The sequence below is a fragment of the Meriones unguiculatus genome, chromosome 4 (assembly GCF_030254825.1).
Source record: "Meriones unguiculatus strain TT.TT164.6M chromosome 4, Bangor_MerUng_6.1, whole genome shotgun sequence".
Classification (NCBI taxonomy): domain Eukaryota; kingdom Metazoa; phylum Chordata; class Mammalia; order Rodentia; family Muridae; genus Meriones; species Meriones unguiculatus.
This window is the reverse complement of record NC_083352.1, coordinates 36335735-36360444: the sequence shown is the minus strand read 5'-3', so window position 1 is coordinate 36360444 and position 24710 is coordinate 36335735. Positions and strand designations below refer to the sequence as shown.

The window sequence follows — 24710 nt, the reverse complement described above, 5'->3', positions numbered from 1 at the left end:
GAGCTCTCACATCCAAAAATAACATGGATGTGACTAATAATTAACTGTTAACTGAACACACACAGCACATAAATACACACAAACCATCATGTAGGATCTCGGTAAAAACTATGCCAATATTAGCAAGATATAATGAAGAGACTTGAAGGTTAGCTGTTATAAGTCTAAAAATGTTTGTTAAAGAACATCAGGAGTAAATTTTTACGCTACGGGACAGCAGAAAAAAATTTAATTGCACCCAAGTGTCAAAGTTATCCAGGCCACTCGCAGATCCTTGAGACTTGGAATAAAATCCTCTTTCTTAGTTTCTTTGTTTTTAAATGGGACAATCAAAACACAAAACAAAACTTACACATTCATAAAGTCTCCCACGGTCTGAGGTAAAAGGAAAGAGGAGACCTACCTCCAGGATACTGTAGTCAGTTCCTCGAGCATACATTACTATTGCATGGGAAGAATAGGTTCTCAGCCGCATGGTCAATTTCATCTCTAACTTGTTTTCATTTTCCATCAGACGATATTTCACAAAGCTGTTTCCAGTAAAAGTTATGGAGGAGCTCCCTACAGATTAGAGAAGAAAAACTTGTATCAGCACCAAACTTAAGCATGTTATTAAAAGTTTGAAAGTATGATCTTTTTCCCCAGAGGGCTTCTCCCCACCCCCAATTTAAAATTATAGCAATGGCTGGGCGCAGTGGTGCATGCCTGTAATCCTAGCACTCAGGGAGGCAGAAGCAGGTGGATCTCCGTGGATCAGCATGGTCTACAAAGCAAGTCCAGGGCAGCCAAGGCCACAAAGACAAACCATGTCTCGAAAAAAATAAAATTATAGTAATGGGCAAAGTGTCTGCTGGCTTTAACACACAGCCTAGTGCAACTGACTTTCCATGTGGAAGAGAATGAGAGCTCTGCATCACAGAGAAATAAAATCTAAAATAATAGCAGAACTAAATATAAAATTACTTTGTGTAAGTTATTAGCAGGTAATTTGAGAAAAAATAGTGATGTAGCCTCAAGGTAATTTGGCAAACCTGTCAAGCAAAACACAAAACAAATTCATTCCTCAGAGAAGATGAAAACCTTATCAGCCTTCAGAAACGAAAATTAAGTTATGTAGAATTGACTAAATAAAAAAAAAATCAATTTCAAAATGACAAAAGGCACATTTAATGGAATAAAGGAGCAGTAACAAGGGAGGGCAGATTGTAATAAGAAACATGCTAATATTCATAATACACAAAGAGATCTGCACATTCAGAAACAGACAGCCCAAGAGGCAAGCCACACAACAGGAAATGTTGACACCAACTAATTAACAGAGAGATTTTTCCCATAGGCAGACAGAGACGTTAAAACTTAAATAAGTAAGTCTTCTGAGCCCCTAAGGGAGGGAGCATGGCTTTTGACTGAAAGCTTTCAATACAGATGAAGAGAGTGAGACATGAGACCTTCATGTATGTCTGGAAGAAATGGGAATTATCCATTCAACTATTTCGGAAACTACTATAACAGCGTATCTGAATTTAATTTGACAGCAGATTCTAGTTTCAGAATACCATGAAACAGAGGAAGAAAAGCACCAGGATGTAAAAATGAACCTGAAAGGATTTTTAACAGGAAAGACACATTCTTTAACAGGTAGACACATAAATAATGGTGACCAAATCATGGTCCAGCTATTTAGTGAGGATTACATACAATGGGCTGGGAACATGTCCTTAATAAGCTAAGCAGGGAAATAAAGCTAGAAGTTGAAGGCGATGGAAGAAGCCAGGAGAAAGAGGGTTATTAGAAAGAAAGAAGGTTTATACAGCGAGTGAGAGGGGGCCCAACAGACAGCTCCTACTCTCTTTGTTCATCTTTTCATTTACTTTGTTATGATAAACAACCTGCACATGATTCTTTACTCCAATAAAGAAGACAGTAATCGAACACTGTAGGAAAGAAGACACTGTAAAGAATGGTTTGAAATGAATCTGGTCATGGGAGCCCTTACCTGGGCATTTACCGAACCCGCCCCCAGGACACACACAGCTGTATTTCTCCTCTCTCGGATCAGCGACACATTCAGATCCTGCAGGACAAGGGTTGTCTTCACACCCATGGTGGACAGGTGGGCAGCTGCCATCTTGATTTAGAAAAACAAGAGGAAGGCAGGAGAGAAAATAACAATTACAAAAATGATCATTACTCCCTACCCGCCACCCCGCCATGCCCCAGTTCTGCAGCCCTTGAGCGTTGGACCTCAGGCCTCCTGTATGCTAGACTAGCACTCTTCTACTGACTTACATTATCCCCATCCCTTTTTTCCATTGTTTCATTTCGAGAGAGACTGTCAACTCTATTGCCCAGGCTGACCTGGACTCCTTATGTAGCCTACTGTGGCTCTGAACTTACAATCCTTCCAAGCAGCCTGTATCACCAGGTCTGGCCATGAAACATTCTTCTTCTTTTTAAAAAACAAACAAACAAACAAACAAAACATTTTAGAGTTTAATTTTATGTGCATGGGCCTTTTGCCTGTATGTACATCTGTGCACCATTTCGGTCCCTGGTACCCATGAAGCCAGAAGACGGCATCTCTGCAACTAGAATTACAAAGGGTTGTGAGCCACTGTGTGGGTACTGGAAATCGAACCTGAGTCTTATGGAAGAGGAGCCAGTACAGCTGAAGCCTGGCTCTTAACCTCTCAGCCATCCTATAGTTCCCCCCCCCACACACAATAAAATACTCTTTTATACTCATCTTCACACACGCACGCTCTATTACCTTTGCAGAGACACACAGCCGTTCTGTGGTGTCGGGGAGTCACGAAGCTCAGCCTGGCTGTGCTATGAGTTGACATAACGTTCTCATCCACAGATACCTTCTCATCGCAGAACTTCCATGGGCAATCCAACCCTGCGCAGAGCTTCTGGAACACACCCAATATCCTCACCCCGATGATTTCCTCGATGTCGGTCACGGACGCGTTAATCCTGTGCAGAAGCTGTCTCGTTGAAACCTGGGTACCGCCTGACTTCTCTACAAAGAGTAAGACGTCTAGGTGCGAGTGAGGCTCGGAGGCCTGCAAGCTGACGATCTGTATGTCGTTCTTCCTGACGCCCAGGATGTTCCGTAGAGCTCGCTGGAAGTTGCGCCAGTAGTCACCAACGAACTCTTCTGGGGTGAGGTTAGCGAAGCGAATGGCGATAGTGTGGTTCAGCATCTCCTGCGTCACTTGCTGGATATGCACGGTGATGTCAGCCACTGTTGTAAATTTCCCATCAGTTACGCTGACATTGAGAAGGTACTGGCCCACATCCAGCTTTCTGTGTGCAATAAGCTTCCCCCCCGTGCTGGAAACAGAGAAGAGGCTGTCCATGTGCGGGTCCAGACTGTAGGTCAATGTGTCATACACGTCCTGGTCTGTTGCGTGGATCTTTCCTATGACCCCACCTGAGTACTCCTCTCCAAAGGCAGTGATGAAAATCTCGAGTGGCAAGATGGCGGGCGGATGGATGCTTTCCTCAATAACCCTGATGTCAATGTGCGTCAAGGATGACAGCTGAGGTTTTCCATTATCAGCCACCTAGGAAAACAGAAGTCACCTCTGGCCTCATTACAACATCCTCACCAAAAAAATGCTTGTACTTTGCTTGTTTTTGCAAACTTATCAACTGCTAGGGATTCAGTTCTCATCAAGAAGCCCACCCACGAAAAGGACACTGAGCCCCACCTCAGCCTATGAAGGAGTAGCCCGAGTGCCACTGAGACCAAACTGGACGTGCACTCAAAAGACAAATCATATTCATTTCTGCTTTCTTGTAACTTATAAGGGAGCTGGCTAAATATACAACGATAACCACCTGCGCTGTCCTCCATGACCCCAAGTGAAGCCACCAAGCCCTCAATACCTTCACACGCAGAAGATAGTGGTCCTTCACTCTCCTCTCTATTGTAGCTGCTGTCAGCAGGACCCCGTGCTGGTTTACTTCAAATGTGTTGTCATCATTTCCACTCACGATAGTGAAGAAGAAGGGGGGGCCGTTGTGAGAAGAGTCCTTGTCTGTCACTACCAGCTTCAGGACACTGAAGCCCACTGGCTTGTTCTCCTGCACAACGTTAAAGAAGCAGAACAAGAAGCAGTCAGCACAACCATGTGGCTTTCTGGTAAACAGATGGACAACAAAACCTTACTGCTAATGCATCAAGGAAGTGGGAAGAGAGGGAGGGGCGTGAAGGGGATGGGAGAGGGCAGGCACTCATAGAGTGAGAGCAGTAATAACTGATGATGAGGTCAAAGAGGGGTGAAGTAGGTTGAATGGGATCCAAGGGCTGGAGAAGTAGCAGGGAAGAGAACAATATGGCGAAAACCAAGGCAGTAAAAGATATGACTATGAAGAGTTCTTCCTTGTTAATCCTAAGACAGTGAGAGTGTCTTAAAAAAAAAGAAAAAAGAAAAAAAAGCACAAAAACAAACAACAACAAAAATAATACTTCCTCTGTACTAAAACAGGGACTCCTCTAAACTCATCTTTCCCAGTTTTCTGAAACATGGTCTTTGGGAAGGAAAGCTATTTCAAGTGAGTGCCTGTGGCCAGGGGAAGATGAAGGAGGCCCTATCCTCTGCAACACGCCACCCTTTTACCTGGATGATGACGCTGTAGTTGTCTCTGGAGAAGAGAGGTGCGTTGTCATTGACGTCTGACACATCAATGTTCACTGTGGTTGTGTTGACTCTGGGTGGATTGCCATTATCAGCAGCTTGCACCGTAAGCGTATAACCTGAGATCTTTTGTAGGGAAAGACAGAACATCCATTCCTTTGTACGGTGCCAATCAACCGGGAGCCACTGATCTCATTTGCTAAGCCTTTGTCTAAAGACTTGCCTAAAATTAAAATAGCCTCCCCCCCAGTGAGTGAGTGTACTATTTTTTCAATAGAAATAGTTATCAACAAGAAGCAGATTCTTTGATGTCTGCCATTAAGCATCTTATTAAAGTGCTTGATCTTAAACATCTTACAGTTCTATTAGAAATAAAAGGAAGAAAAGGACAAATTATGCAAATGACCAAAGGAAACTGCAGACCCAGCTCAAATGCTGTTACTTTGGCAACACTGAAGGAGGCACCTTCAAGAGAGGCTAAATCTCGATGAAGCAGAGACAGAGACTTGTGCTGCCTCTTGCCCTGTGTGCAGACTCCTTTCCAACACCTCAAGATGCGCCAGGTTACAGTTGCCTTCAATTTCACACTTGGGTTACACTCAGACATTTAAATCCCTCGAGGTGATATTTGTGGCCTCTTGCAAAAGAAATCAACTGAGACAGCTTCTCTGTTAGAGCAGTTCCCTGCTACAGTAGCTTTGGAGTAAGCAATGGGCAAAGACTGGAAGAGGGATAAATCCCAGCATACCGTTCTGTAGGGCTTGAGTCTAGCAAGACTGTTCCACCACGGTGGCCTTGAGAACTCCACAGGCCACCTCCTCTACCACCTCTTAGTGGAAACAGTGTGTTAAAAGAGCTGGGTTCTTTAGTTGCAATTACTAAATTTCAGTCACGTACAGTGAAAGGCACCTGTGATTTCAGCACTCAGAAAGCTGAGGCAAGAGTATAGTGAGTTTGAGGCCAGCCTGAACTAGGTATCAAAGTCATGCTTTAAAAAGAGAAAAAGAATCTCATTTTAGTCTGCCTACTAGAATACATTTTGTCATGCTTCCCAGACCCTTAAGAAAACCCCACGCAAAAACACTGCAGTGTAGACAGCAGAGCTGCCCCCGTGTCTCGCCCACTCTCCACAGCTGATGGCTTCTGGTGGGGCTGCAGGTGGAGAAAGACTCATCTTCCCTCGTGGGGCTGGCCAGTAGGAGTTTAACCATGCTCCAGTGGAGTATATGGATAACACAAAATGGACGTGTGTGTGTGTGTGTGTGTGTGTTGCGGGGGGGAAGGTGACCGGTGGAGGTGGGGTGGACATAACAGGACTGGGAGGTGAGTGCAATCAGAGCTGATGATGTAAGATTCCCAAAACATGAAAGCTTAAAAAACAAAACAAAACAAAAAAAAAAAAAAAACCTGAAGATCTGAAGCTGAAACTTTAATCGACTTTCTAATATTTCCATCTTGGCCTGTCATTTCCTAAGATGAAGTTTCTACTCTTCTAAGACTTCACATCATACTGAGCAGTTATGAACACAGAGCTTTAGTGCTTTGTTAACAATTTAAAGCTTACCGTCTCCCGGTCTAGGGTCTTCGTTACTTTCACTTCTCCTCTGACAGGGTCAATTGTAAATGGACTTCCTTGGTTACCCTCTAGAATTGAGTAGTGGATGTGGCTGTTTGAAGGTCCATCAGCATCGTCAGCCATAATCTAGGAAATATCACTCTCATTTAGGACACAGCTAAGGAAGGGATAGAGGAAACAGCAGCCAGTTGTTTTATGACAGTTACTTAAAGCCACTAATTGGCTCAACAAGGATCTTCCTAATTTGCAGCAGTGAGGACTCACATCATCTCACGGGGAGTATTCTAGCACAGAGCTATGTCCTCTGGCTGAACGAGCACCACTCTAACATATTTTAAACAGAATTAGTACAGGAACTAGAATGCTTTTACTAACCGCTCCTGCAAGAAGAGGCAAAAGTACGCACTGTAATGACAGACTGCTCAAGAGCCGCGTCCTCGCTGACCACCGTGGTGTAGGTGTCTTGGCTGAATACTGGGCTGTTATCATTGATGTCTGTGACGTTGATGTTCACAGTGGCCACATCACTTAAGGAAGGCGTGCCTCCGTCAGTGGCTTCCACAGTCAGGTAGTATTCATGGGAGCTTTCATAATCCAGGTTCTCGATGATAAATATGGCCCCTGTACGGAGAAACGTAATTACTTCTAGCATTCTGCAGTTCCATTTTTTTCCCTTGTTACATTACCACCTTTAAATACATTCATTTAGTTCTCATTTCAAAAACAATTTTTTCCTACATTTTCTAGCTTAATTCAATAATTTAAAATTATGATTTTTACTCACTCGACATCCCTGCTTATTTCCTTTAAATTTCTAAGTGGCATTTAATCCCCTGTACCTGCCAATAATGCTAGCTCCTCTTAAAATGCTTTTAAAATGGCAGTGACTCTTATACTTCTTTGAGGCAGTTCACTACAGTTTAATACTTTTTTTTTTTAATAAAAATTCAATTCAGTGCCTTTTGGTTTCTCTCTCATTGTTGTTATTATCATGCTTGTCCTTTTGAAAACCCTTCATCTTATTAAATATCTCCCCTGAGAATGGGACACAGGGATCATGAGACCAGCCTGGACAATAAAGAACTGGTTTCAATAAACAAATAAATAAACTAAAATCCTTTACTGATTTAACAACACCTGTAACATTTCTCTGTTCAACTTAGTCCATCCTACTTGAAAGAAAAATTTCTATGAAAGTCCTAAAAATGTTATTAGACTTTAAATATTATAGAATAGCTCATAAGACATCTATTCTTCATCAGAAATAGTCACACACAACATTCAACTAAGCACAGCGTGAAAGAGTTACATCTTACAGTGTCCTAGAGCTGACAGGTATTTTAGATCACAGAGTAATACAACTACACCAGTATTCACAAAGTGGAAATTAGTCCTGTTGACCCTTGGCACTGCTGGCTCAGTGGAACCCAATCTCCTTTGACTAGTGTATGTAATGAGCACAGTAAAGAAGTCAACTTAAGGGCTGGAGAGATGGCTCAGACGTTAAGAGCACTGGCTGCTCTTCCAAAGGTCCTGAGTGCAATTCCCAGCAACCACATGGTGGCTTACAACCATCTATAATGAGATCTGGTGCTCTCTTCAGGTGTGCAGGTGTACATGCAGACAGAAGATTGTATACAGAATAAAAAAAAAAAAAATCTTATAAAAGGAAGTCAACTTAAGGAGTGCCCAGTATAGGAACTGAGATATAAGAGGTCAAAAGGCCAGTGTGATAGGCCACTCGATGTGCCTTTGATATTGGGATAAGATGAATAATGACACGTTATTACCACTAAGCACCCTTCCTTGGTACACCTGGATAGTTTGCATCATCACTAAATTGACTCGATAGTTTGTTCCAAATTGGTTTGTAATTTACAATGGATATTCCAGAAACTAGGCACCACATAGAATCAGAGTGTGAAGGTTTCCACACTATTTCAATCCCACTTTAAGCAAAAGAAAGGAAACTTGAGCTTTATCTCTTGATCCCTCACTTTATGAGACGTGGAATCCGAAACAGATCCTCAGTAAGGAACGGGGCTTCCTCATTTACATGGAGGCTTACCTGTCTTAGAATCTATGCTGAATTTTCCATGTTCATTTCCGCTTATTATGGAGTAGGTGATTTCTGCATTGGCTTCTATATCCCGACTTGCTGCATACACCTGGAGAATTTGGGTCCCGATGAGAATGTCCTCAGACACAGCGGCACCGTACTCACGGTACTCAAACACAGGTGGGTTGTCGTTTATATCCAAAACCGACACGACCACAGTGCCAGTAGCTGACAATTTTCTTGGCAATCCCTGGTCCACAGCTTTCAAAGTGAGAGTATATACTGCCTGTAGTTCTCTGTCCAAATGCTTTTCTAATTGGATAATCCCAGACAGCTCGTTAATGGAGAACTGCCCATCAGCAGAGTCAATCAGTGAGTAAGAGATCTTCCGATTCAACCCTGTCAAAACATGAAATCCTATGAGGTTTCATAGCTGAAAATTTTAAAATGCGGGACACTGTTAAATGATGAAACACAAACAAATATAATTTAAAGATCCTTATGTAGACGAATTACAAATTACAAACTTATGGACTTAAACATGGCTGATTTTTGGGCCCTTTCACTGCTACTACAGGACAGGAGTCAAGATCTTTTGATGTTGTATCTTTCTTAATCCTTTGAGAACATCATACATGCATAACATGTATTTTGATAGTATTTACCCCACTTCTTACATCTTCTAGCTCTTCTTACATCTACCTCCATACTCCTTCCCATCTTCATATTTGTTTTTCTTTTCTTTTTTTTTTAAATTAAATAATTCACCAAGTCCAACTTGGGCTGCCCTTGACTCACAGGTATGGGCCCATATAATGAAAGAAAATGGACTCTCTCTCCTACATAATTTGTCAATAACTCCTCAGCTAGAAATAGGGTCTCTTGAGCCCCTGTCCCCTCCAGGCTGGACTCTATAAGGCTTACTAAAATGAAATCTATTTGTTACTTACCTTCAGTGACAAAGAGTTGTTTAAAATGTGCCTTTTAAAATTTCTTCAATGTTAATGAATCAAGAAGGCACTTTACTCTCTGTTATCAGAATGTCTGAATGCACACACTTATTTACGTCACAAATATTTTTGAGAATTTATAAAATTTTAACAATACAGCACTTGCTTGTTATGTTCCCGTGATACTGTAACTTCTTTAACAATGCTACTGATTTATTCACAAAAAGCACCTCATGACGTTGGCAAAATGATAGCCAAGCATATGAAAGCTGCACATGCAAGCCCCAACACAGGGTGGGGCGGGGTTGGGTGCCGTGGGAATCAGTGAATGAAGTCAGTGACCACAACTTAGAGACACGACAGGTAGTTCAACTGAGCATAACTGCGGAGACTTTACACATTAATGAAAAATGGCTTAGTTATCGTGATCACAAGAATGCTGAGCTCTGTCATACGCATGAGGAAATGAAGAGGTCAAACACGCTCTGCTGGGGTGTGTCCCCCCATGGGCGGCCCAAAGCCTTCTTGCACACCCCAAGGGCAGAGCATCTCCTCGACTCAGGGTACCTGCATCTGCATCGGTGGCCTGCACTCTTGTCAACAGTGTCCCAGGCTCTGTGTTTTCAAACACGGTGATGGCGTACAGGTCCGCAGTGAACTCAGGGGCATTGTCATTCACATCTTCTAACGTGAGCACAACCGCTGCCTGACAGGATCTTCCCCCTCCATCTGTGGCCTTGACGAGAAGATTGTAAACTGCTTGCTCCTCGCGATCAAGGAGGGCTATTGTTCTCAATTCACCTAGAAACAAACGGAAATAAATGGGGCCACAGGAGATTTAGGATATGAACCATGATTTTCCATCATTTTTTTTTCCTCCAATAATTACAAAATCTGAACCATGACTCTCATTTGGAGAAAAATAATATCCACAACTACCTTACCAAGTCCTAAAGCTTAGAGATGAAGAAAATATGGAACATTCATTACAGAACATGCCAAATCACAAAGTTAGATCCACAAACTTATGAAACCCACTATAAAAGTAAAGCAGGAATTTCTAGATTCACCCTGAGTTTTTCCAAGGAATCTGTAGCAACATCTAAATCTCAGGAGTCCAAGTAGACTACAGCTGCTTGTTTTTACTCTCATCCCAACCTTTACACATTAAGTTGCTGCTTAGATTTCTAAGATGTGTTCCCACAGCATCAGAATAAAATTTAAAAGAGAAAAATGTAATTTCCAGTCTGTACATGATCTCATGTCACCTGCATACAGGAAATATACAATTAAATCAGTCCCAAATTCCATCCGTACCTGTGTCTGGATTCAGTCTGAACTTTTCTGCACCTGAACCAAATAAAGTGTAAGTAATCTCAGCGTTGGACCGGATATCTGCGTCTGTGGCAGAGACCTGCATGACCAGCTTCCCAGGGAGGGCGTCTTCAGGGATGGTATCAGAATATGAAGTCTACAAGACGTTAAACAACACCATTACAACAGAAGCATTCAGAGTCAGCAGCGACGGCCAAGCGAACGATGGAAAAGAGATCATTCCACTTGGGCAAGGAAAACATGGGAAATGACTGAAGTTAATACTCAAGGAGCCTTTAAAACGATCGTTCTTATAAAACAGATGTGAGAACAAGGAAGAGCCTTGTAATAGGCACCAGCCCCATATCCATGAGTCTGGCCTGATACTTAAATCGTGGGATACAAAATACAATGTGCCACTGAGCAGTTTTATACTTAACTCAGACTCTTATGAGAAAATGTTAGGTAGTCGCCTAAATTTATCTAGGAACTAGAGGAAACATATAGCTGTTACATTACAATTACTGAATTTGAAGTGCAGAGATTTGCTGTGTACAACCAACTGTTTATCACACAAAATGAAACAACAGTTAGAAATGTTCTTCGTGGGATGAGGAAAAAGAGGAGGGAATAGATGAGGGTCAGGCATGTTGATTCCCTGCCTGGTTTCCTCTTTCTTCACATCTGCCTAAATCCTCACACAGCTGGACCCCTGGTTCCAGTTCCAATTCTCACGTTAGCCACGCCATAAATAGAACACAAGGGAAAGACATTATGCTTCTGTTACACTGCCTTCCTAATATGAGCTTAATACAGGAAAAATACATTTCAGGGTTCACAAAACTGGGTATTTTTAACAATGACTACCTCAAGTGGTTGTGTTCCCGATTATAGTATTACCTAATGTAGAATGGTATATTAAAAAAAAACATGAACTTGGTAAAATTTAATATGTACTATATACAAATAAAATATGTATTATTATGTATCACACACACACACGCACACACACACACACACACACACACATACAAAATGTAATATATTAAAAGAAAAGATGCATAGCCCGTCACTGTCATTCAAAAATACAAATACATGTTGGACTAACTGCTTATGTCTCAGAAGTTGCACTTCCCCCGACAATGAATTTCTCTGTTCACTTCTCTGAGACTGTGTGGCGATTCTCCTACCTCGGACAGATGCGCTGGGATACCAGGTGCTCATCCCTATGCCCGGATCCTTCTCCATGACTGCTAACACATGCCCCATCGCTGGTAAACAAAGTCGGTATGCCCACACCTGCCTTCCCTCTTCACACTCCAAGGCCCTCCATTTCTACCCCCTGCTGTAGAGGTAGAGAGCCGCTTTCTGAAGGCCAAGCCAGGCTCTGCTGCTGGGCAGTTTTCCATCACCCGGCTCCAGCCATCGCTCTTGCTAGAGTTCCTCACCATCAGTAGCAGAAGCCATTCCACTGACCTCTTGGTGTGAACAGCCAATGCCTCAAAATGGTCTGTTAGAACACATGTGTGCCGTGCAGGGGAAACTTCTAGCCAGATGCCCTCCCCCCCAATAACTGTACCCTCAAATGAAGAGAACATCATCATGGAGTGTTTAGAGTTTTTTAGAGACAGGGCACTGTAAGAGGCCCACGTTTTACATTATTCCAGACCAACATTCTTGAGCAGTGTCCTGCCCATCTGACTCCATCCACCGCAACAAGAAGCAACTATAAGACAATACTCACAGGAGTTACAACACCTCAAAGGCTGTTCCGTGGGGGGAAAAAATGAGGAGACTTACAACCCTAAGGGAAACACACCCACCTTCTCACAGACAGGACTGTTGTCATTGGCGTCTAGAACTTTCACTTCAACTCTGGCTTTGGAAGAGAAGGTCCCATCGGTTGCTGTGATGGTCAGAAGGTAACTGTCCTTTTGCTCCCTGTCTAGCGGTTTCTTCACGTACACCTTCCACTCGTTCTGTAGATTTTCCACAGCAAACTGTCCCAAAGCATCTCCTCCTAGTAAATTAAGGGAGGAAGACGGTGGCCAAAGTTGTAGGATTAGAAAATGTGGTTGGGCATCCCTAGGTCCCAACCTGCCCAGGGGCAGGGGTTCCCCTCCCCCCCCTCTCGATCACACTTTCTTCTTTCTTTCTGTATTTTCCCTCTCTCCTCCTTCTCCCTCTTTCTCTCCTCTCCCTCCCGGCCTGGCGGCGGAGAGCTGCTTCCAAATAAACCTGCATTTATATACTTTAACTTGTCATGCATTAGCTTCATATCGCCCCTTCAAGCGTGCGTATCAGTTATAGTTTAAATGGCACTGAGAGTACTTAAAGTATAATTAAATTTGATATTAGCTTTTATTATATTCTTTTGTTTCTGATGCTGTAGTTTCGTATCCTAACCTGGCCAGAACTCACGCTGTACTCTGGGCTGCAGACCAGGCTGGCCTCTAACTTAAAGAATCCTCCTACTTTAGCTTCCTTTGAACTGGGAATGTGTGCTACACGTATTACCACATATCAACTTTTCTTATTATAACAAAGCAGCAGTAACATGTCTCCTCAAATATGGCGTTAAAGAGTAGCAAATGTAAAGAGCGATAATGCAGCTTGCAATGAACCTTTATGTACTATAAAGACCAACTGAGTAAATCGTAGGAGTCTTGGATGAAACAGCTTTGCTGAACGACCTTTAAATTCAGCCTATCTGTTATTTCTACTAATTTTAGGCACGCTTAACTGAAAAACATGTCAACTCCCCAAACCCCTAAATCTACACCTCGGATATTCCATGTAGTATGGATTCATTTTATACTGAACCATCTGACTTGGGCATCTTACCTGTTATGAAGAAGGTCACTTGTCTGTTAATCTCTTCAGAGTCAGCATCAGTGGTGCTTAAGATGGCAATCACACCACCCGGAGGGTCGTCCTCACTCACGGTCCCTTTGTAGATCTCGGCTGTGAATCGCGGTGGGCTGTCATTGACGTCAGTGACAGTAACATCCACAACGGCTGTAGAGGAGAGCTGAATCTTTTCGCCGTGATCCGATGCGACCACTCTAATCTGGTAATTGGCTCTCTCTTCGTGGTCAAGCTCCTTGAGGGTTGTAATCCAACCTGTTTCCTTGTTAATGGCAAAAGATTCGAGGATGTCTGCACCCTGGGACTGATCTAGACTGTACATGACTTGGCCATTGGCTCCTGAGTCTAGGTCAGATGCTCTGATCTGGATAACCCTACTCCCTCCTGGCAGGTTTTCAACAATAAACGCCTCATAGGGATTGGACTCCAAAACGGGGCTGTTATCATTTGCATCTTTCACCTGGATGCTAACATCTATAGAAGCTACCACTTCATAGTCCTCAAGAGTGCACCTGGCCAGGATGGAGAACTGATACCACCTAGTGGTCTCATGGTCAAGGCTCTTCTCCAGTTTGAGCCGCCCACTCTGCCTGTCAATCACAAAGAACTCATCTCTATTACTTTCAGGAGTATTGCCTTTGACAAGTGTGTAGAGAACAGTCCCGCCATGTTCGACCCGGATGAGGTCAATTTCTGTTCCGATAGGCACGTCTTCTGAAATGGCATAGGTGTAAAAGGGCTCGGAAAACCTTGGGAGCTGCATTTCCGGTGGGAGTATTTTAACGTACACGGGAACAACAGACTCTTTGGGTGGGGACCCGTTATCTACAGCTCTAACAAAGAAAGTAAAGAACTCATTCTCTAAACCAATTAAGCTTTCCTTTGTAGTAATTAGGCCAGTCAGTTTGTTGATTTCCAAATTCTCCTTGACACTTTCTGAATCTGCCTCGATGGCATAGGTGATGTCAGCATTCGATCCCTCATCAGCATCACTTGCAAAGACTTTAAGGACTGACGTCCCTTTGGCAGCGCTGGATCCAATGTTCACTTCGTACTTGGTTGAGCGAAACTGTGGAGCATTATCATTGTCATCTGTAAGAATGACATTTACGGTACAGAAGGCAACTTTCCCCCCAGCATCCTTGGCCATTAAACGGACTGGGACTACTTTTTCTGCTGGGGTCTCTCGATCAAGTTTCTCCAAAGTGAAAATCTGTCCTCTGTCATTCACATAAAACCTGTCTTTGGCAAAGTCATTTACAATATGGTAAGTTATGTGACCGTAAATACCGGAATCTCTATCGGTTGCCTTCACTTGGACCACCAGCGTGTGCAAGGGAGCATTTTCAGCTAGTTCCGCTTCGTATTCATTCTGGAGGAAAACAGGACTGTGCAAATTGCCTCCCATCACAGTTACGTGAACCTGAGCTGAACTTCGAAAAACCCCATCGGACACAGAAACATTGAGGCTGTAGAATGGCTTCAAGGCATGGCGGCGCAGGTTGGAGAGCGTGATAATCCCGGTTTCACTGTCCATGGCAAAGCTTTTATGATCATTACCAGACAGGATGGAGTATTCTAACTTGTCTAGGTCTGAACTGTCTGCGTCACAGGCTTTCACACATATCACAAAATGCCCATGAGCGGCGTGCTCACTGATTTTGGCTTCATAAATTTGTTGTTCAAACTGAGGTGGATTATCATTGAGGTCGGTGACGTCCACGGTGACGATCACGTCACTGCTCAGCGGGGGCATTCCTCCATCAACAGCCCTTACAAAGATCTTGTGTTGCTGGAACTGTTCATAATCCAAAGCTCTCACTAGCGAAATGAGCCCAGTGTTACTATCTATGTGAAAATGATCGTGGCTTTTGCTCTGATTTCCAAATAGCTGGTAGGAAATCCCTCTGTTTGGTTCGGAATCGGAATCGGTTGCTCTGACTTGAAGGACGGATGTTCCAATCACAGATGCTTCAGACAGGGTGGTGGCGTAGGACTGCTGCACAAACACGGGAGGGTTATCGTTGATGTCTTCCACTATGATGTCAACAAACACTTCAGCGTGGGCACCAGTCAGGGAATCCGTTGCCCGAATGCTCAGCTTATAGGCTGGGTGGGACTCAAAATCCAGCGGAGCTATGACATTTATCACCCCGGTGTTGAAGTTAATCGTAAACTGACTAAAAGGATCTCCGTCCGTGAGGCTGTAGAACACTTTCAACCCTTCTGGGCTGTTGGCTTGGACATGGACCACCGGGCTGTGCATCTGGATGTTCTCGGGAATCTCTGCACTGTAGAAAGCCTTGTCAAATACAGGCATGGCTTTGTTCATGACAGTGATGGGAACTAGAACTTCCGCCGAGAAAGCAGGGCTTCCTCCGTCCTTCGCGACCACCGTGACGAGATATTCTTTATTTAAGGTGTCGTGCTCAAATTGCTTCTTCAGAGAAATGTCGCCCGAGGGACCGATCTGAAAGTGGTCGTGATGCTCCTTGAGGTAGTAGTGTACCTCCCCGTTTCCGCCACTGTCTCTGTCGATGGCAGTGACGTGGCGAATGACATGGCCCACGGCGGCATCCACCTTGACAACCGCGTAGTAGGGAAGGTTGACGAACACCGGCGCGTTATCATTTTGGTCTTCGACGGTGACTCTCACCACCACGTGGGCCACTGCTGATGGCTCATGCTCTTTCGTCACCTCTACCACCACATCAAATGTCTCCTGCTGCTCGCGATCAAATGGTATTCCAGTGCTTGACAACACGCCTGAAGTGTGGCTGATTTTAAATCTGCGGTCTGGGTTGAGGATGTGGTAAAACAAAGGCTCATTGATGGGGTTCCCTATGGCAGTAATGACTGCCAATGTTTTGGTTTCTGTGGAGTTCTCTTTCACGACGGCCGAGTAGAAATCCTGGGTAAACTTGAGCGGGCTCTCTTTGCTTTCTCTCACATTGATTTTTACTGAGGTCGTGCTTGCAAATCTGCCATCAGAGGCTCGGACAGTTAGCTCATAGCGGCTCCGTAGCTGAGTTGTGTTTTGTATCGTTATGGTGCCAGTCTTGTAGTCCATCGAGAACTTCTCCCCAATGTTGCCTTCAGTGATGGAGTACATTAACTGTGAGAACGCCCTGGAATCGGCATCTGTGGCATTTACTGTGATGATTTTTACTCCTTTGTAGGTTGGCAACAGAAGAGATGCTTCATACAGTGACTTAGAGAAGACAGGAGGGCAGTCATTGATGTCAATGACATGGATCGTCACATTAGCCGCATACTCAGCAAACAGCCGTGGTGTCCCCATGTCGTGTGCTTGTACAGTAAAGTGAAAAGCACGTGTTTCTTCATAGTCCAGACTCAGTACTGTGTGGATAGCACCAGTGGTGGAATCAATAGCAAAATAGCTGTGCACAGATGGCTCAGTGATTTGATAAACAAGCAGAGCGTTGGATTCCCTGTCGGAATCAGTTGCTCGGATTACTAGCGGAACATTCCTATCTGTTAGGACCACACTGTTGACTGAAGCTGATTCACTAATGAACCCAGAATACTCTGCCCGTGTGAAAACGGGCGGGTTGTCGTTCTCATCCTGTACATGCACGACAACAGTTGTATTGGTGGACAAACCTGCCATATTGGTCCCTTGTACTATCAATGTGTAAATGGGCAGTGTTTCAAAATCCAAGGCTCTCTGCGTGATGATGCTTCCAGAATGTGGATTAATAGCAAACGTGTCGCCTACGTTTCCTTCTTTTATTTCATACATCACTGATGACTGACTGTGAGCAGAGACCATTCCAACAAAACTCCCAATCCTGAGGGCTTCGCTAATTTCAACAGAGTATTCTTTGGATGTGAACTTGGGAGAGGCATTATCCGCAACAGTGACAGCAATCCGCACAGAAGTCATTTCACTCATCGGTGGCTCGCCTTTATCTGTAGCTTTTACCAGTAAATCATAGTCTACCTGGTTATTTCGGTCCAATTCTCTGGCAGTTTTTATAGAGCCCAAGATAGGGTCAATTGTAAAAGAATGTCCAATGTTTCCTAGAAGAGCAAGAAAAAAAGAAGAGAAAAGGAAAAGAAACAAACATATTAGAGAAAAGCCAAAGACAATAGAAATAGTAGAGACACAGAAATAGATATTTAAAGCTTACATCCCAAATTAAACAGAAAAGAAAGGGATATCAACTACTGAATGAAACCTTAAATTCAATTTCATTTCTACCCATTTAAAGTGTACAGAATTTTGGCTGTCAAATGTGAAAAGCAAGAAACAGAAAAAATATTGTTCTGTACCTAAAGCCAAAATTCTCTCGGCTGAACTGAAAATGTGTTGCAGAAGCACATGCCTTTCCCCTCACAGAGCAATTCAGTCAATAATTTCCCAACAGTACCTTGGAATTCTGCATGATTCATCGACTTTTCAGCACCTACCACTTACAAGGGAAAATTCTTAGTTCACTAAGAAAATTTACACTCTGCTCTAAGATAGCTCTGTCCTGTAAGAAGTTAGGGAACTGGGAAACAATTTTCTGTAGCCCACTGTACTTCACAAGTTTTCAAGATTTCAACAATAGTCCCTTCTTAACCTTTTCCAAGTCGACTTCATCATCCAGTCAGTGAGTCTCGAGTAGGAGGGATTTTGCTTCCAGGGAGACATCTGGCAGAGTTTGGCTGTCACAACTTGAAGGGAGGAAGAGCTACTGCCATGTAGATGGTAGCAGCCAAGAGACAAAAACAGCTTACCCGGCACACAACAGCCTCCGCAACGAGGAATTATTTGCTTCAAAACATCAACAGCGCTAACGCAGCTGAGAGGCAAACTGGGAGGACAGATGGTTCTGCTGGCGTTTGTTTGGACCTTTCCAGGCTACCCTACACACAGATTCAGTATTCCCGCAACTCAATACCTCATAGTGTTCCTGATGGAGCAGAGGCACTGTGCAAGCATACGTGTGTGTGTGTGTGTGTGTGTGTGTGTGTGGTGTGTGGAGAGGGGGTTGTCTTTGGGCTCTGCCCCTCTGTGAATCCTTATCATCCTTTTTCTACTTCATAAACAAGCCTACCTAGAAACTCAGTTCACTAACCTCTCTTGCCATTTAACTGTTTTCCCACACTCCTCTTTCTCTGGGTTTGCCACCAGCAAACTGCTTCGGCCAGAGCTACTTAGTGTGATCTGCAAAGCGAAGGATTAACAAGCACCTCTTTTTCCGCATTACGAGTGAGCACTTCCTCTACAACGTTCATTTCCTTCATTAAATACATTTTCCAAAAACCCATGACATTTTTTTTTCCCCTGAGGCCAGACATAGCCTGGTTTTCATTAAGTTGGCCTGGCTCTATGTCCAAACCCCTAGGCAGTGCCTCGGTTTGAAACAGGGAGGAAGCCTGGCCTTCTCCAGATCCTGAAGGTCTGGGCTGAACCTTGGCCCAGGCCTCTGCCAGGCTGCTCAGACACTGATTTCCGGCCTGTCTGCATTTAGGAGCATCTGTGATTTCAGGTTGCCCCTGTCTTAGGCAAATGTCAAAACTCAGAGATCCTTTCCTGCTCCACTTGTGCACTAGTGTCACCTTACAAACTTGGGACGACTGTCCGGCCTGACAGGTGCTACCTACTCATGGTTTTGGCTAGTGACTTTATCCCCTGCACCGTCCACCTGGCAACATTCATATCCATTCCTCTGCACTTGTCTGACTTTCCATAGTGAAATCTTATGTGCTAGTTAAGTTTCATACATCCAAGGCCTCGAGTGAAGAATGAGCCAATGTTTTCAGTGCTGAAAACAGTGTTCTGGTGCATTCCTGCAGTCCCAGCCCCTCATCAGGTCCTCTCTGCTCCTCTCACACCAGACACCCAACATTTACCGCGTTCTCTCCTAAAGCAGCCTTCCCTAGTTACCCTCAGAATTTCCCCATTCAGCCATCTGCTCATTGAACTGGAATCTACCTGAATGCTCTGGCCTGAACACCTTCCTTGACGTCCCTGGCCACTGTGGCTACGTTTATTCTTTGTTATACACTTCTTTTTTAGTGTGTGTGTGTGTGTGTTTTCTTCCTATTTATTTATTTGTTTGTTTGGTGTAGCTCAGGCTCATCAAGAACACATAATGTATCTCAGCCTGGCCTCCTACTCATTATCCCCCTGCCTCAGCCTCTCAAGGGTATACTGCCCAACAGTAATATACCACCACACCCAGCTTCTCCATATTGTATGTAGAACATTCTTGCTATTTATCTTTGGTGTGTAATTTTAATATCCTGGCATTGGATTAACATGACCCTGAGCTTGTCACTGAAGGTTCAACAGGAGCACAGATTTGGTACTTGGATCTCACACAGGTGAGATCAAGGCACAAAGCTTCAGATGGACAGAAGGCAATGCAGGCTGCTGACTACTGTAAATGAGCTTCTGGCAACAGGCACATTGCCCAAGCCCTGAAATACATGTTTGCTCCGTGTAAATGGAATTAAGGCAGTGAGAATTTTGTACTAGGAGGGGCTGACTCATTTGCACTAGCTGGAATAGTACAACGTTAAAAAAATTCTCTGCATTTCAACCCTGAAGTTATCTGGACTAACACGCCAACTGTTGCCCTTTAAGCCCTTTCCTTCCTAGCACAAAACAAACACATGCAGGGGGAGGCCATCTCTTCCCATGCTGGACACACGGCCCGTGTGTAATAAGGACCTGCTGACAGTGTGGAAACCTCTACAAAGCTCCCACAGCAATTATAACGAAAGTCCGAGAAACAAAACCATTCTAATCAATTAATACAGCCAACAAGTGTTACCTTTCTCCAGGGTGACAACAGTAGTGAAGTAATGCTCCAACCTCCTTTTCAGACAAACCAACACCACCCGGAGTACAGCACTAATGTGTCCCTCGTGCATAATTCAGCTGCGACTGGAAATACCTTTTCATTAAACTCCTTCCCCTCAAGACTTCAAATCAGACCACAGCTATTGCTCAATAAATCTCTCCTAATTAAACATGCAGTATTGTGGGTAATATTAATAACTAGTCTTTTGAACTTTATTAAATGCAATCGGATACAAGTCAGAAGCAGCGGATTATGAATACACGAAAGGCAGTATGGACATTTAACATTTCACTGTATTCCAATGGGTGTATGTACACACAGACACACACACAAATGCTACTGCACTTTCATGGTAGTGGGCTTCCTATGAAAATACTCTTTAGCATATTACATTATGAAAACTGTGCCCTATTCCACATGAGAACAGTCCATTGGTGCCTAAGCTATTCTTTGGAGAGAGACAGAGTTCCATTCTTAGAATACCAAATTACTAATCCCATCAGTCATTACAAACACTCAAAGAATGCACATGCCTTCTCTCAGACACCAACAATCATATTTTAACCACCCAGTTGTTGAAAATTATGTGAAAGCCAAGGGAAAGTTGAACATTTTCTCCTACATAAACCCAGTCAGTTTGTCTATGACAAAGTCACTTCATTGAAATGCTCGGGCATGCACGAACGGAATGTGCTGTTTTTCTAACTGCTAAATTTCTCAAGCAGCGGAAAAAAATTATTTATCTCTATCCAAGGCACTAACCTCACTATGGGACATTTTAACACTCCAATCACAGGCAGCATATAAAATCTTATTTGTGAGTAATGAAGTCAATCCAGTTGTTTTAAGAAAAACCAATGAGTATTTCTGTCAAAATCACCCCATCTACACTCAGATTCAGGAGTCTGTGATCTCTAATCTACAAGCTCTATGAACTCAACGCCTAGGACCGACCATATGTCAGTAGGTAGAGCTGTTCACTTAAAGAAAAAAAAGTTGACTAAAATACTTTAAAACCACTGCACAAAGTAAAAAATGAAATCGGCTCTGCTTCTTAGACTAACAATGACTATGGAAAACCGAACTGCCTTCAGGGTTAGAAAAGGCCCAGTGGGAAGGAATTTCTACCCGTGTGAGCGTGTGTGCCACAGCAGAAGCATTCTCAACACGGCCACTTAAGGCTGGTGGCACCCATCACATGGATGGCGTTGCCTTAGTCTATGGGATGAGCAGCCAGCAGCAGAGGAAGAACAAACCTGTCAGCTTGCTGTGACGGCTCCGACGATCCGCAGCTGTGGGGGTTCTTTCCTGCTTTTATTCTGGAACTTCTAGGCCCAGGCTCAGTTTACCTTCTTGCCTTGAGCTACCTCTGTGCTTCCTCTAGCCAATGTGATCGATCCCTTCCCAGCACGCTCCTCTTCCCGGAACTAACCGCTTCGTAACCTGTTTCAACAACTCGATTCTACGAATGACACTCTGCTGTGGAAGGTACACGGATGGAATGTGGGGCAGCCTGCACGGCGCAGGAAGCAGGGTGCCCCCTTTTTCTCTGAGAATTACCAAAGACAGGCGAGACATCACCCCGCTGTGGCGTTTCTAACTCTGAGCCAGGGAAAACAGTCTCATTCAAATAATAAATTACTAAGCCAGCATTTTTCCTGAGCGGTTTCAGAGCATAAAACAACTGCCTGAAATAATTCCAGAAATACTGATTTAGAAAAATAGAGTTCTCCCACCCCAGCAGGATTTATCAGTCTTAATTTATGTTAATACTGGTAATCCCCAGAATCCTTGACACTCAAGCTTATTATGACTTTATGTTTGCTCCTTGGCAGGTTATTCTTTTTCAATCCCTTTTGCCTTATACATTAAACAGTAGTTAAAGATTTAATCCATTTTTGCAGTGGGTACGTAGAAATGCTTCAACACCTAGAAGAAATTTCAGAAAACACAAGAGACAGAGACACAGACTCGATTGCTTCAAAAATACCTGATTCAATGGAGTACAGCACTTCCGCATTTTTCCCTTTGTCTTTGTCCAGAGCTGTAACCTGCAACACCACCGAGCCCACCGCTGCCGACTCATAAACTCGCCCTTCATAGGAGGAACTGGTGAACCACGGAGCATGGTCGTTCATGTCACTGACATTAACAATGATCCTCGCAAAGTTGCGTTTCACAGGGACATCCTGATCCCGGACCTGGGAGAATTGACGTGTTGTTTATTCTCCTGGGGTGCTTCTCTCTTGTGGGTTAAAAACAGAACCTCCCGCCACCCCTTTCCATCACGGGAAACCCTCCCATACAGACATCGGGGTGGACAGGTGCCGTACCATGACCGTGAAAACGTGCCGGTGAATGGCTTCGTGATCGAGCTTCTCAGACGTGTAAAGAGCTCCAGTTGCAGCATCGAGACGGAACTTCTTGAGACTCGCTGGATCCACGCTGCTCTGCAGACTGTAGATCAATTTGTTTTTCTCATCCTGATCTACGGCACTGACTTGCAAAATTTCTGTTTCTGGCTCTGTGTCTTCAGGAACAACAACTTCGTATTTTGATGTAGAAAACTGAGGGCGATGGTCATTTGTATCTATTACTTTGATGAGTACCTGTGACGAGTGACAAAGGACTCACATAAAGATACACTCATAATTATGTTTCAGTGCCTAAAAAAAACCACACATACATATTGAAAAAAAATGCCATTAAACCAAATTAAATATATGAGAAGAGAAGAAAAAGCAACAGAAGTCTGGAATCAAAGAAACCTTGTACAGCTTATCTTTCGTATGCGTTACTTAGTATCTAAAAAATAACTATGGAGATAGAATACTTGTCACAGCTGAAACTTCTTTATGAAATACATGCTAGTTTCTCAAAGGTCTCCACATGAGACCTATGGAGATGACTTATGGAAAAGTATCCGAGTTTACTTTCCCAGTTTACTCATTTCCTATGTTAGATTTAGGCTAGTGAGTGGCGTGGTAACACTATCTAAATTTTTCATTCTAATCTCTGAGACTGCAAGTTCCTCCTCTGTTTTTAATAGAAAAGAACTACTAGGAATCGCTGCAGATACAATTCAGCAAGTGGACACTTTCTAACATGTGTGCGCTGGGGGTTAGAACCCCATGACTGCCAAAAGAAGGTATGCTTTCAAACTATATTCCTGTGACTTCAAAACCTATAGAAGTAGTGAATGTTTCTTTCCTAAAGGCAATTACGAAGGTTGAAAAGAAAAACTCTTGTCAAATATAGTGACATAAAATCAAAGCTTTAAAGCAGAAAGACAGATGTCAAAAAACTTAGTCATAATTGGAAACAGAAAACATTTACCTTGACACATGATTAATTTTTGGAATGAAGTGACACAGATGGATAAGGCATAGTGAAAATCAGCACCAATCATAAAATATGGCTTATAGTTTACGAACAAGAAAGGTGAGCTCCACTGGCTCCTACAGGACATGGGGATTTGTTAATTTAAGAGGAACGAGGGACCAACATTACAGCGACACCAGGTAACCGCAGACCACACCGATGCGCTCACGAGAAAACAGAATTTTCATGAGCCCGTACCAATGTTCCCAAAGAACACCAGAGCATTGAGGGACACATCTCCACACTCAGTTCTAGGTGAACACTAAATTCATTCACCAAACCACAAAAAAGCTTTCATGTGAAAGGCATGTCACCGCTAGAGACTACGGATGGCTCACTCTACTAAGATTAAAGAGGACCCAGGAGGCACAGCTGTAAACTGGAAGTTCTTCTATAAACCAAATCATGGTCTATTTAAAAACTTCCTTTTTTAAAATAAAGATTTATTTATTTATTTGATGTATAGAAGTGCTTTCTTTGCATGTATACCTAACATGCCAGAAGAGGGCATCAGTCACATTATAGATGGCTGTGAGCCACCATGTTGTTGCTGGGAACTGAACTCAGAACCTCTGGAAGAGCGGACAGTGCTCTTGACCACTGCATCGTCTCATTTACTTCTTAAGTTGACCAGGAAGTGAGAACTAGGTGGAGAAGTTTGAGGCTGCTCCAGGGTCAGCTAACCACTACTAAAGAAAAGGCTGAAAAGAAGGAGCAACCCAGTTGGCAAGGCGATTCATGAGGCGCACTCAGACTGGACACTGACTCAGCTCTCTCCCGCAGTCTGAAGGTGAAAAGCAAGTGCAACGGTGACTGTCTTCATCACACTTTGAATCTCCCTGGGCAATGTCATATCCCTAAAATCTGTTAGCATACTGTGAGATAAAAGTCCAGAGGTTGGCCGGAGTACTGGGAAGAGGATGGACAGTCAGGAAGGTCAAAGAATGGATACCTATCTTCTAGAGACCGGACGGAGACTCAGGCCTGAAAGAACACACAGGATCAGGACGGATGCAGAACCAAACACGCACAGCCCAAGCCTCCAGGCCACGAGTGGAGAGACGAGGAAATGCACCTTCACCTGCTCTTCTC

General features: G+C 43.6%; 1 protein-coding gene across 8 annotated transcripts in view; it reads right to left on the bottom strand.

Annotated features, from left to right (window-relative positions):
• Fat1 (FAT atypical cadherin 1) overlaps nt 1-24710 on the bottom strand; it is a 118455-nt gene that overhangs the window by 11818 nt on the left and 81927 nt on the right. For all 8 annotated transcript variants that reach the window (XR_009591370.1, XM_060381658.1, XM_021659665.2 and 5 more), the window contains exons 8-21: nt 22571-22846; nt 22228-22438; nt 13393-17460; nt 12372-12568; nt 10552-10705; nt 9802-10035; nt 8294-8683; nt 6632-6846; nt 6214-6351; nt 4632-4775; nt 3898-4095; nt 2771-3572; nt 1997-2128; nt 404-561 (exon numbers count right to left, since the gene is read on the bottom strand). Coding sequence is in view for 7 of the 8 variants with exons in the window: in XM_060381658.1 (XP_060237641.1) it covers nt 404-561; nt 1997-2128; nt 2771-3572; nt 3898-4095; nt 4632-4775; nt 6214-6351; nt 6632-6846; nt 8294-8683; nt 9802-10035; nt 10552-10705; nt 12372-12568; nt 13393-17460; nt 22228-22438; nt 22571-22846 (7317 nt within the window). In the remaining variant the exon portion in view is untranslated. The remainder of the gene's footprint in view (nt 1-403; nt 562-1996; nt 2129-2770; nt 3573-3897; nt 4096-4631; nt 4776-6213; nt 6352-6631; nt 6847-8293; nt 8684-9801; nt 10036-10551; nt 10706-12371; nt 12569-13392; nt 17461-22227; nt 22439-22570; nt 22847-24710) is intronic.